Source organism: Aplysia californica, unplaced genomic scaffold (assembly GCF_000002075.1).
Source record: "Aplysia californica isolate F4 #8 unplaced genomic scaffold, AplCal3.0 scaffold00645, whole genome shotgun sequence".
In the NCBI taxonomy this organism is placed as follows: Eukaryota; Metazoa; Mollusca; class Gastropoda; order Aplysiida; family Aplysiidae; genus Aplysia; species Aplysia californica.
The window spans coordinates 383,371-397,283 of NW_004797915.1; the positions used below are offsets into that span (position 1 = coordinate 383,371).

Here is a 13,913-nt window from a genome sequence, read left to right on the forward strand (position 1 = left end):
CCCCCTCTTCATTCGGCTCATTTGAATTGCACACCCTATAGCGATTCTGGAAATTTGTCAAGAGTCCATGGTCAAGGGTTTTATTATGTGATATGTGTCATGACGCGGTGGCATCAAGCGCTAGTTTATTTTTGGGCATGTGGAGTTATTGGTATCCCCGTAACTTTTTGAACCCCATCGGACGCTGGGAGCTTCCAGTACTACAGACAACTGTTTTGTTTTATTTTGTGCTAGATTTTGCTTGTTTTTCGGAACTGTTCCCGAACCAAGTTTTTTAGTAATGACTACGCCTTTGTTTATGCTATTTAGAAGTTGGAGGCAAGCTTTTGGGGTTATAATGAATAATGAGACATACTGCACTAGGTTTAGGTGACTGTAGAAAAAAAACTCTGGGAAACAGTGGAAAAAACTCAGGGCTTAAAGAGTTAAAGTTTGTTCATTTGCCTTGGTTTCCATGAAAGAATTACCCATTTATCTTTAATACATGTCGAGATAGTTGCGATTGAATGAGATGGGGGGGTCGCCAGACAAAGCCTCAGCGTCCGTGAAAACTGACAATTTACATTTGTTGTGCTGTTAATCGTTTTTCAATATAATTCACACTGGAATGGGTTCTTAAAAGGACACAGAAAACCAAAACAAATTTCAATAAAAAGTGCCAAGCCAGCGAAAAGGTGTTAGTTTCTTTACTTTCCTTATTTTGACGAGCACCTGATTTCACCATGCTGCCTCACATATTAAATGATATTATGTTACTTTACGGCAGTGCTACAAATGCCAGGTGAGTTGCTGCCCTTTTTAATTCTTTTTTTGATGTCATGCTAAACTTCTTTTCTTTTTTTTCATTTTTTTTCCCAGCACATTTCCAAATTCACAACAATCGACACAGACGCTTAAAGCACGGATCAGGATATCACTCTTTGCACTGTAACATAAGTAGCTTACCAGTCATAGCATTGAAGACTCAAGTAGCTGTGCCCATTCATTAAGTACTTTGCACTCACTGTACATCTGAGGACTGCAGAGGATAGCAAGAAAGAAACAAGTTTTCATAAGAGGCAAATCAAGATATTTTCTCATTTTGATGTGTGGATTGACGTAAGTGAAGGCAGATTTTCTTACCAAGCCATATTAAAGACTTTGGCTTGAACAAAGGTTTCGTCAATGTCTGTAACAAAGAAACCAAGTCCTCAGTGGAAGGTGAGTGGTTCACGTTTTTGTCTTGAGGTAGAGTGGTGATGTCTGGACATATTTACTTCTCTGCTAACCAATATATGTTTTTTTTATAAAAACGTATTTCATATATCTTTGAAGGTCTGTGTATGGAAATTCGTTTTTGTGTCAGAAAATATATGTATTTTGATTTCTAGTATTGTTCCTTGTAGATTTGCTGAGGACAAATTATGAAGTTTCAAAACCAGATTTGCAAATAATATTTAATGAGAAGGAAGTCCATAAGTCAGTCGGAGAGATCTTTTACTGCAAGGCTGCCTGAAAAGCTTTAATTTATTGGGTGCAGACATGTGTGTGTGACAACAGGGTTTAATTACTATTAAATGCGATATTCGTATAACATATTACAGTGAGATACTGTGAAAGATCAAGGATATTGATAATCTTGCGAGAAGTCTGTTCTGCTATTTTTAGAAATCTGAATTGTCTTCTGTTTGCAGAAATTCCAGCCGCCCGTCCAGGATCCCGCCATCATTGCCATCCATCCAAACCCCAGCGTTGTGAACATTGATATGCAGCAGACGGCACAGGGGTACCCCAGACTCAGAGAGACAGGACTCATAGACAAGAAGCAGGTATGAGCCCATGGCATTTGTATAGAACCGATATCGGACGCTGCTCCTGTTTCTATATTACCTTTCACACTTCTCTTGCTTTTTATCTTACCTTTTACAGTGCTCTTGTTTTTAACCTTACCTTTTACAATACATGATGGGTGGTTGGCGGGTGCTCTGGTTTGATTTGCTCCTTCTTTCCTATAAACAAATATTATCGTCTCGATCTCCCATCCTTCTTTTTTGTGTTTGTTACTCTCTTGTAACACCTCTAATCTTCGGCACTTATATGACCTTATTGTGTTGCAAGTGCCGTAAAACTCTTACTAAAACTAACTACAATACGTGTGCCTGTTGTGTCGTATCCTTTACATTACTCATTCTTGTCTTGACTTTTATGTGGGTGGTTGACAGGTTTGATTTATATGACCTTTTGTCATGCTCCTCAGAAAGGGCAAAGAAAAGGTCTCAGAACTTGGGAAAAGTTCTTTTAAGTCAGTCAGTTTCATGAACCTAATATATCAAGGAAAGTTGTCAAATGCTTGAAAGATTATAGCTTGACATTATGATTTCATTACTTTTTTAATGTGATTATTGGGTTGGTAAAAGTTGACTGTACACCTTTTTAAAAATATTCTTTTGTTAAGCAAGGGATAAATGCCTAAATGGACTAGAAAGCAAGCAGGTTTTTTTTTTTCGGGGGGGGTGACCTGCTGGTCTACTCAATGTTTTAGTTTGTTGGTTAAATATAGTCTCTACTTTAAAAGTAGGGTGTACAAGCAAAGAAAACAATGCGTGGCTCGCGTGTCACCTGCCTCCCTGGTCTGTACTCTTTTCACTTTTATATAATGGGTTTTCTTTTTTCTTGCCGGTACGTTCCAGCATTCCTATGGATTCATCCAGTGTTGCGAGAGAGACGCACGACTGTTTTTCCACTACTCCGAGTTCAATGGCAACGTGGAGGCTCTCAAGGTTGGAGGTAAGAATCCGCCAATACTGAACAGTAAAATGATCATTTTTCAGAGTGTTGGGAGATGGTGGTGTGTTTGAAAATATATGCAAACAGCTTATTACTTACAGATATATCAGGCTCCTGTTTACATCCTTTTCCAGTGTGCCCTTTCCTTTTGCTGTCTATTCAGTCAGTGTGTGGCGTATGCTTTTGGGGGGGGGGGGGGGTAACTCACTTTGATGAAACGAGAGATGAATAGGGTTCCAAGAGAGAAGTCATTTTTTAATTGTCAGTGTTTGCTTTTGTTATTTAGCCATTCTATAGAGGTGAAGGAAAACTGGTTTCACTTGGTGTAGGTACAATGGGGGTGAGACAGAAAAAACTAATTATATTTGTGGACTTATTTAAGTAAAGGTTGCTTTTGCGCGACAATGTCTTTTTTCTGTAATTTGTTGTAGTCCACCGTAAGATGACCTTTCTTTGTCTTTACTTTCTTTTGTTGTGACCGTCAGTTCCAGTTCTGTGTGCATTCTCTGTTGTAATGTGTCATGACTTTGTAATGGTTTCTCTGAACCATCCATCCTTTCATTTCTGTTTGCAGAGGCTGTTGAGTTTCAAATGTCTTTTGACCGGAGAACAGGCAAGCCAGTGGCTGTGAGCGTGGTCAAGGTCGACCCGTCCACAGTTTCCCCCGAGATTGTGAACGAGGAGAAAGTTCAAGGGACCATCGTCCAGGAGGCAAAGCCTGTGAAGCAGAAAAATGTGAGTGCTTGAGTACAAGTGGCCGAGATGAACTAATAGTGACTCATTTACAGAATTTGAATGGATGGATGACTGGAAAAGACCAAGATCGTGTTTTTTATTATTCTTTTTTACCTCTCTCTTTCTTTTTTGGTCTTTTTTTCCTGAGCATCTTAACGAAGAAGCGAGTGGCAAATCATGATTGCAGATGTCTGTTTAGCCTTTTGCCACTAGGAGGCGCCGATGTGCGCCGTCATCACTAACCCCCGTTGTCGCCGATGTGCGCCGACACGCCCACTCGATTCACCCGTTTGCACTACTTTCGTTTCTACGTTGTCTCGCTTCCTGCGAGGTCGCACGAGATTGCCGAGCTTATAGCGATAATCTAGAGTGGTTGCCCTTTACTGTCGTGTTTATTTGGTGAAAATCGATCGAAGCACGCGAGAGCGGCGATTTTTTTAATTTCGTGCTTTTTAGAGACCTAAATCTAACTTCGTGGATGAAATTTTGCGTCGCTACAGGCACTGTATACGATGGAGACACTTATAATTGGGATTTAAATGCCGATATCGTCGACCAAGGGGCTAGATCTAGTGCTAGTAGTACAAGTAGTCACTCGGACACTCAATCGTGAAAGATAGAGAGAGAGCGAGAACTATAGTAGGAGAGCGAACACGATGTAGCAGGTCTAGATCTAGGCTCTAGGGGGAGGGGAACAACTATGATAGTGATGTTGATGGTGAGATCGTTGCTGGAGGTGATGATTTAGAAGACTGATGAAGAAGATAGGCCTAGCACCCACAGCACTTTAGCTAGATCTAGTACTACATACTTGCTGCACTACGACGTAAAAAAGGGAGGAGCAACACTGGGACTGTGGGCTCTGTCACAACAAATCCTTTAGAGCATGTTGTAATCAGGATACATGGTAAAAGGGGTCGTGCCACTACTGTGTTAAGACCAGAAACTTTACAAAGCTAGGCAGAGGGAGTGAGACAGTGACAGGATGCAAATTGGGCCAGGTTAGGCCTTGCAAAAGGCTGTTCTAGGTAAAACATGAACTTCTGCGGGCAAAAAAAGCGGGTTGTGTCTTTTGGTTTGTTTTTTTCACTTCAGAATTTTTTTTTACCTAATACACAATGATTTTTCGTACAAAACCATACATTTTCTTGTAGTTTATTCATTTATCTGTGCTCTGACACCTAAACTGTAATTTTAGACTCATCCTCTGATTTTTAATGATTTTTAAAAATAATATAGTCATGCAGTCTAAGCGGAGTTAGGTCCCTTTTGCCAGAATTTCAGCCTTGTTGGGCAGGGATAGCTCTGAGGGTGAAAGGGTTAAGATATTGTAGAAGTTGAAGAAAAATCTGTTGCATACCAGGGCTTAACTAGTCTTTTGGGTTCTCAGTTCTGCTGGATGACTGTTGAACAAAGTTCTTGAAGCAGAAAAATGTCAGTGTGGTAGCTGTCTGGGGCTTGTGACTGGTCTGTTTGTTTCTTCCACGAGATACATTGAATTATGGGTACTGTCCCTTGTGTTATCACTTCATTCATTCATGTTGCATGTGTCCTTTGAAGTGCATTTAAAAAAATTATTTTTTTTTGACATTATTTAATTTTAAGAAAAGAGAGTGTATATTTTAAGAGGTTTTTTTTAACCCTTATACCAAGGAAAAGGCTCTGAACTCTTTTCAATCCTTTTTACTGGGATATGGGTTGAAAAAAACAACAACCAAAAATACGATGCCTTTGGATGACTTGATTTTCTGGTCTCAAAGATTATCGACTTGCTCCTTTACCAGGGCACTGTCCCAGGAGCTCAGGATGGCCTGGGCCGAGTGACCTATGTCCACAACGGTGAATGTTTCTTCCTGCCTTACGGCCTGGAGGATGTGGTGGCTTCACACGCGACCGCGCCCAAGACTGGAGAGGATGTGTGTTTTCAGATCGCTACGGATAAACGGTGAGTCGTGGTTCCAGTGTGTGTTTCTTGTGCTCATTGATGTATGTAACGTGTGTGCTTATCTCAATGTGAGTCGTCGATGAAAAAGAAGTGGGTGATATAAGGCACTGATGAGACAATTCTTTTCTTTTTAGACCAGGAAATCTTGATTTGGAAAGTAAATACTTGCAGTGAAGGATCCATGATAGAACTAAGTACATCGGAATAAAACCTCTATGTGTGTCATGTGATTTAAAGAAAGAAAAAATTTTTTTTCTTTCATATATTCATTCATGTTATCCAGATTTAGTTGGAGTAAAAGAGTTGTGTGTAAGACCAAGATTAGGTACAATGTTTTTGAAAGGAAAGTGCTGAAATAATGGAAAAATCGGCAACTTGCATCTGCAAATGAAATAATATGCTCAAACAGGAATAGCGTTTTATCTGCTGATACTTTAGGTGTAAGTTTCTTTGGCTCATGGATTCTCCTAATCTTGTGTCTTTTTTACTTTTCCCATTATGTAGCCTGATTTTTTAATGTTTGATAATGTTTAAATGTGACCAAAACGGTTCTTTTAAAAAAATAATTTGTTATATCTGTTTCCTTCCTGTTTCAGAGATCCGTATGTTTTATTTGTCCATATAAAAATCCTACTATTTCGTACAATTTGTTATGCCCATGCCATGTTCTTTGTGTTTCAGAGATGGAAAGATCCGTGCTCGCAACGTCGAGTCCCTGGAGTCTGCCACACAGCGTTATTTCGGCGTGGTGTGTTCCATGAAGGACACATTTGGCTTCATCGAGCGTGCAGATATCGTGAAGGAGATCTTCTTCCACTACAGCGAGTTCAAGGGAGATATCAGTGAGCTCATCCTGGGAGATGACGTCTCTTTTGGTGTGCAGTTCAGAAACGTAAGTGATGATGATGGGTTTTTTTAAGGGGGGGGGGGGGGGGGGGTTGTTGGTTGCAATAATTGGCTTTCTAATTGCTGTGTGTGTTCAGTGTTTTGTAGTGTCTGAAAATATTAAGCATACTCTGTAACCATGATTCCTTTTTTTTTTTTTTTTTTTTTTGTTGGGTTTTCAAATTTTTAATAAAGATCTCTGTTCATATTTTTTTTTGTAAGGCTAAAGGAAAGTGAAAGGTTTAATTGCTAATTGTTCTATTTATTGACTCAAGAGAAAGTACCACAAATTGTGTCAAGTTTTTTTTATATAGAAATATTTTGTTTCTGTTTCAGAACAAAGAAGTGGCTGTGGAGATAGAACGTCTACCGGAGGGAACTGTGATCTTTGAGGACATAGCTGTCGAGACGGTGAAGGGGAAAATACTGAAGATGATTAAGTCAACAAACAGACGACCCAGCGAGGCTCTCGCTGGCAGAATTATGTATGAAACTCCAAAAGGGTAAGTGAACGAAAGAATTACATATGAGACTGCAATTGGTAAGAGACTGAAAGAATTATGTATGAAACTTCAAAGGGGTAACAAATCTGTGTTTATGCGTTTGCTTGCATATCAGTGAGACAAAAGCACAATTGCTTTTGCTAAGAGTAATGTTGCCTTCCTCTGATAGGGCCAACTTCTTTTCTTTCCCTTTGTTGTTTCTGTCCGTCCCCCCGCTTGTTATCGTTATGATGTGGTCCCTTTTAATCAAACAAAACAAATCAAAAACGTTTTTTTTTCTGTGTCCCGACCAGACTGATCGAGATCCCGTTTGGAGAGAAGGACCAGCGCGGTGAGTGCACGCTTCTCCAGGGGGACTCGGTCGAGTTCCAGATCGCCACCGACAGACGAGACAAGCTGCAGAGAGCCACCAACATAGCCCTAATGGAGGACACTTTCGAATACTCAGGGGAGATACGAGAGACTGTGAGTGGCTCCTGGTTTTTTTAATGTGATTTTATTTCAAAGACAAGAAATGCTTAAATGCAAACTCTTAACACTTTGCCATCACAAGGCTCGTATAATAAAAACCCTTGCCATCAAAGACAAAGGTATTTTGGGAAAAATCCAAAGAAACTGGGTGGTAAACATCGCCGATTGGCGAAATGTGACGGCAAAGTGTTAAATGGTTTTGACTTGACAGAAGTGTAATGACCAGAAAAGATGATTTATTGTTTTCTGTAACGTTGGAAGAAGATTTTCAAAGTGGTTTGCTTTGCTTTTTACCTGTGATTCCTTTGTGGCTTATTTATTTGATTCTACTGTCTGTATTTCTCATAGGGGTTGTATATTTGTTTCTATTTTACTTGTTCTCATTTGGATCAACCATTTATTATTTATTTCTATATTATATTTCCCTTCAGGGTTGTGCTTTAATCATTTGTTTTTATATATATTTCTCTTCGAGTTTTGATTATTCAGGCTTGCCAACTGTCAAGAATTTCGTGGGATTGTCTCGGATTCAGAAATCAGGAATTTGAGAGCTTGATGTTTGTTTGTGGATGTCCGTGAAAAGGTTCTTCTCAAGTTGACAAGCCTGGTCATTTACTATTCTTACATCCTTATTCCTTATTTTACTTTTTCATCCTTTGTTGCCGCTAAGCATCGAGGGGAGATGCAGTTTTTCTCTGGTAGGATATCCTTATTTCTCTCTACTAATGCAAGTTGTGTATTTTTTTCTCCTCAGGGATTGATTGCAGCACTAAAAGACGGCTACGGGTTTATCTACTGCGCCGATAGAGACGCCAGAATGTTCTTTCACTTCAGTGAGTTCATGGACCTCACCTACAACCCCCGCCTTCAAGATGAGCTGGAGTTCACTGTGGACCAGGTATGCCGCGCTCCTCGCACGAAGCGCTTGTGAGAAAAATGTCTGTATAAGCTGTCTCAGTGAGTTGTTTGAACATTCTAGAACACTTTCTTGAATGTACTAGAACACTTTCCGGAAGGTTATGTGTGCAAGGAATGTTAATATGTAGAAGTGTCTATAAAATTGTCATGTTGATTTGTTGGAGTGTTAAAGAATCGCTTGTGGTAGAAGTGTCTATTTATAAAGATGTTAAATTGGTTTGTTGCGGAGTGTGTTGTACAAACGGCTTGTGACAGGAGTAATGGTAAAGTTTTGTTGATTTGTTTGATGTGGCTACGTTAGTGCATGTCCTTTGGGTACATCAACTGATATTCATTTTCTGGGAAAGATCAATCTTTCTCTTTTGAAAAGGGAGCAATGGGACCTATGACAAAAAGGCGAGCTATATTCTTACTTCTTTTTTTCTTTCTAGTCATGTTGGTTTTATATTTTAAAGTTGGGTATGTTCTTTTTCTTCTTTAAAAAAAATTAGATTAGGGTTATTTAATCCAATGCTGTTGAATTTCTTGCGTGTAAATGATGTTTTTGATCACATCTGTTCATCATAGGTGGTGAGGAAATTGAGGAATGTGTGTGAGTTTTCCGGCTTTTTGTCCTGCCTCACCTAATGATGTGTGTCTGGTTTTTTCCCCGCCAGGACTCATCCCAGCCGACTCGCCAGGTGGCCACACGGATCAAGCACCTGTCGAAGGGATCAGTGTCTTTCATCAACGTTTTACCCTCTGTCTACATCGGCACCATAGACAAGGAGCCCTCCACACATAAAAACCAAGGTACACTGGGCAGGGAATTGTATGGTTTGTGAGGGGGATGATGCATAATCATAATATATGACCTTATTGTGTTGCAAATGCCGTAAAGCACTTAATAAAACTTTAAAAAATCATCATAATATGTGTGATGTAGTCTTTCTCTTCAAAACTGTTTGTTGAGGGGGGGGGGGGATGTAGGACTCTGATTTTTTTTTGCCTACTCAGCAGACATTCTTGTGAACGTATGAGGTTGTTGGAAAGGAATTTGTATGCTGCTGATATTTAAAGGATAACTACCTTTTGAAATCTGTGGTTTCGGGACAACTTTGTTTCAATGTCTGTTCATTCACTCTGTTGTCTTCATCTTTTTTAACCATTGTGTTATTTCTTTTTTTCTGTTGTCTCAAACCTGCCAGGTAAAAACAAAGAAGGAGAGCCAGGCAACATAATTTACGATTACGAAGGAACAATTCAACAAATTTCCTACTTTCTCAAGGACGTTTCAGACCAAAACAGCCTCCCACACTTTGGTGACAAGGTATTTTTGTCATTTTTAAAAAGTCTTTCTTTCCAGTAAATTGTTTCCGTACCTTTATGAATCTTGAATATTTGAACTGTGACAGTAAGGCTGGGTGGTGATAAAACAGTAACAACTTTAAGTGGAACAACAACAGTGAAAAGTCTATCTTAGTGTTTTTTGTCACAATATGTACAGTGTATTGATGTTCTCTACATAACTTGATCTATTGAATCTGTCTTCTATTGTTTCTGTCTCGTGCCTTTCCTGGAAGTGGGTGGTTGGAGGGGGGCCACTGGTATGTCCTACTTCTTTACGTTCTCTCTGTTGTTTCTGTCTGTCTGTCTTGCTCTTTCCCAGCACTAAATGACCATTTTTGTGTCGATGTGCTTCTCTATACTCAAACCAAAACCAACCTTTCCCGGAAATCTTTATTTGAACAAAAGAATAATTGACCAATAGTGGAGTACGGGGGATTTGTGGCTCTGTCATGATTAGAATGATGGACATCTCAGCATATGTAATACATGGTGTGGTTACCGTGTTGTTGGTTTTTTTTACATTTCACACCCCCCGGGGCAGTGCCACTGACTGTAGTGACCCGTTGGGGCAGTGCCACTGACTGTAGTGTCTTTAGGATATTCCCAAAGGGGGGACCTTTCTCGTTCAAGCACAGTAGAATTGTAAATGGGCAGATTCATCATGTCACGCTCATAGCTGTGCCTGATCTAAAACAGGGAACTGCTGCTTTTTCTTTCTTAATCCTTACTATTGTCATTTACCTCTACTTCTTTTGTATGGTTTTCTCTCTTGTGACCTGCTATTTCCAGGGTGCCTTGATAGTCGAAGCAGACTTTGTGCTGTTGAAGCTAGAGAGGTGAGCAGAATAAGTCTGATTCCCTGTAAAGACTTCTTTGTTGACACCCACCCCTTGGCGTTCATTTGACCTTATGCAGTTGCGAGCGCCGTAAAACCCTCTACTATAAAAAAAAAAATTACATTTCAGGTGGACTTTCAAATAGGAGAGCTCAAGTCGACAGGGAAGAAGCAGGCTGTGAAAGTCCGGGTGGTTCTGAGAAATATAACGGGCCGCTGCCACGGATTTATCGCGACTCTGAAGGAAAACTACGGCTTTATTGAGACGGCTGATCACGAGAAGGAAGTGTTCTTCCATTTCAGGTGGGTTTGTGTGTGGGTTTGTCTGCGTTTTCTTTCCGTTTTGAGGGACTGTTACATTGTGTGGGTGTGTTTCCCTTTACTGTCACAATGAGAGTGCAAGAACGTAAGCCTCATATTTACGTTGTCTCTTTTTATTCCTCTCGTTTGGATGGAGATTGTGTAGTGAAATAAAAATACATTTTTTATTGAACAAATTGTCTGTTTTTTTGACAAAAATGTCTTTGCCAGTGTGTCAAGCCTAACCCTCCTATTTAGTTCTGTTTGATTTATTTATTTTTTTTGTCCCCCTCTGTTCAGTTCGCTGGTTGTTGTTGTTTTTTTTTGGGGGGGGGGGGGTTAGATTATGCTGAAAATATGCTCTTTGGAGGGTTTGGATTGTGCTGATAATGTTCTTTGGAGGGAGCCATTGATAGTTTTTTTGTTACTCCCCTCTCTCTTCAGTTCGCTGGGAGGAGACTCGAACGAGCTGGAGCTGGGAGACGAGGTGGAGTACACTCTGGCCAGGAAGAGCAGCAAAGTGAGCGCCGAGAACATCCGTCGCCTGAACAAGGGAACCATTCCAGCCGATGTAAGACCGCACGTTTTCTGCTTGAGTGCAGGACTTGACGCATAGATGGGTTCTCCGTTTCTTTCTCTTCGCTCTATCTCTTTTTCGTCTGTTCTCTCTGTAATGTAAGATTTTGTTCTTGTGAGTACTTGACTTGAAACAAAGTTCTCCGTCTCTTTCTTTTCCCCCGTTCTTTCTCTACACTTTCTAATATGAGTCCTTTACTTAGAACGTGGCTGGTTGTCGGGTGCTCTGGTGTGGTTTGCTTCTTCTTTCTTTCCTATCAAACATCTATCGTCGTTATCTCCCCTTCTTCTATTTTATGTTTGTTACTCTCTTGTAACACCTCTAATCTCCTGGCGCTCATATGACCTTATGCAGTTGCGAGCGCTGTAAAACCTCTTTTTAAACTAAACTTACTTAGAACAAAGATTCTTGTCTCTTTCTTTATACACGTTCTTTCTCTGAACTTTCCGATATGAGTACTTTTCTTGAAACAGATTCAATGTCGCTTTTTTAAAATCTGTTTTTCTTAAGTTTTTTTCTGTAAACCTATGAAGTAAGTAATTCAAATGCTGAAATCCTGCATGTGGGAAGGTACATTTTTTATGTTGTTGTTGTTATCGATTCAGCAACAGCCGGGCTCTCGCCCTTCTGTCCAATGCCATGTAGTGATAAGTGCAGGTCTGCTACAGTTGCTGTAACGTTCCGTAGAGTGTGTTGTCAATGTTAGGTCTCGGAGGTAAAAGGGTAGCTCTGATGTCATTTAGGGCTGTGCAGTGGAACAGGTGATGATCCACAGTCTCATATGCTTTTCGCTTATCGCTTTTCCTTCTCTGTTTTTCGTAAGTTTTTTTCTGTAAACATATGAAGTAAGTAATTCAAATGCTGAAATCCTGCCTGTGGGAAGGTACATTTTTGATGTGGTAGGCACTGGGATTTTCTGGGAATGACAAATGTCTTAGGAAAGCAGTGTTTTGGAACAAATGGTGAAGGGTGAGGTTAGTTAAGACTCGTGGTCTTTGAACCTCTTGCCTTAAGACTCTTTAACAGTGCCCATGCATAGAGGTTCTTAGTTTTAGTAGAGGTTTTATGGCACTCGCAACTGCATAGGGTCATATGAGCGCCAGAAGAATAGAGGTGTTACAAGAGAGTAACAAACATAAAAAGAAGAAGGGGAGATAAGGATGATAGATGTTTGATAGGAAAGAAGGAGCAAACCACACCAGAGCACCCGCCAACCACCCACATAGAGGATCTCTTTCTATTACTTTCAACAATGTTTATATTTGGAGGTCTGTAAGACTAGTGGTCTTTCAACCTCATTTCACCCTATGTTATTTTCAACAATGTCTATATAGGGAGCTTCATAAGACCAGAGGCCTTTCAACCTCATTTCTTCCTTATGTGTGATTTTGAACATATGTAATGGTTTTTCAATCTCTCTGTTGTCTTGCACTATGCTCATGTTATATATATATATATATATATATATATATATATATATATATATATATATATGAAGAAGCCCACAACAATTTTCGTTTCCAGGAGGTAGTGCGTGACAAGGGCACCATTCAAGGTCGCATCGTCCGTCCAATGAGAATCGTGAACACGGAGCAGGAGGAATACAGCGGACTTGTGCAGGGGACCGACGAAGGTTGGTAGATTGTGCTCTGGCAATGTTTTTTGGAGGGTCGTGCTCTGATGATGTTCTTTGGATGGTTTAGATAATGTTGGAATGTTCTTTGAAGGGTTTAGGTAATGCTGAAAATGTTCTTTTGTGGGTTTAGATAATGCTTCTTCTTTCCTATCAAAATATCGTCCTTATCTGTCCTCCTTTTATATGTTTGTTACTCTCTTGTAACTACTCTAATCTTCGGCACTTGTATAACCTTATGTTGCAAGTGTCGTAAAACTCTTACTACAACTAAAGTATATCTGTATCAGTTGTAGTGCTCACTTGTTCCTTTTTGTTCTGCCCCGACAGAGGGGAATGATCTTCCGGACGAGGTATACCCGTACGGCATCACCAGCTTGGCCGACAAGCGAGACTTCCTGCAGAAAGACGACGTGGTGAAGTTCCAGGTGGCGCGCTCAAAGAAGGACGAGGCTCTGCGAGCCGTCAACATCGGCGCGTTGAGGAAGTTCATCAGGGCCAAGGTCGACTCCGTCAAAGCTCAGGTTCGTGAGGTTGTCAATGTTCTACATGCACACACACACACACGCACACTTCTTTTCTTTCTTGTGATGTATCTGTTTTGTCTTACTTTCGCCGTGCACTTGTAGACTGTCATTGTGCTTCTCTTTGCTGAAACTTTTAAAAAGTGGGTGGTTTGCGGGTGCTCTGGTGTGGTTTGCTCCTTTCTGTCAAACATCTGTTGTCTTTATCTCTCCTCCTTATTTTTGTATTTGTTATTGTCTTGTAACACCTCTAATCTTCAGCATTTGTATGACCTAATTGTGTTGCAAGTGGCGTACAACTAGACCTGCATGTTTGCCGACAATCGTCTGAAATCCGACAATCGCGAACCGGCCGATGCTATCGCTAGGCCCGCCTGTATCAGTCAATGTGCGTAGTGCGAGGCCTGGCCGACTGCCAGCGACCCCTTTTTCTCCCGTCGGCACTTTCGTTTTCGTGCCGACCGCGAACGCGCGCACCGCTGACTGCCGACG

General features: G+C 40.6%; 1 protein-coding gene across 1 annotated transcript in view; it reads left to right on the top strand.

The window, feature by feature from the left end:
- LOC101863541 (cold shock domain-containing protein E1) overlaps positions 1-13,913 on the top strand; it is a 21,240-nt gene that overhangs the window by 2,509 nt on the left and 4,818 nt on the right. The window contains exons 2-16 of the mRNA XM_005107954.3: positions 859-1,200; positions 1,674-1,808; positions 2,670-2,766; positions 3,341-3,501; positions 5,286-5,446; positions 6,128-6,338; positions 6,668-6,834; positions 7,128-7,299; positions 8,060-8,203; positions 8,880-9,015; positions 9,411-9,532; positions 10,518-10,690; positions 11,132-11,258; positions 12,789-12,897; positions 13,228-13,421. Of these exons, the coding sequence (XP_005108011.1) occupies positions 1,165-1,200; positions 1,674-1,808; positions 2,670-2,766; positions 3,341-3,501; positions 5,286-5,446; positions 6,128-6,338; positions 6,668-6,834; positions 7,128-7,299; positions 8,060-8,203; positions 8,880-9,015; positions 9,411-9,532; positions 10,518-10,690; positions 11,132-11,258; positions 12,789-12,897; positions 13,228-13,421 (2,145 nt within the window). The 5' untranslated portion in view covers positions 859-1,164. The remainder of the gene's footprint in view (positions 1-858; positions 1,201-1,673; positions 1,809-2,669; positions 2,767-3,340; positions 3,502-5,285; positions 5,447-6,127; positions 6,339-6,667; positions 6,835-7,127; positions 7,300-8,059; positions 8,204-8,879; positions 9,016-9,410; positions 9,533-10,517; positions 10,691-11,131; positions 11,259-12,788; positions 12,898-13,227; positions 13,422-13,913) is intronic.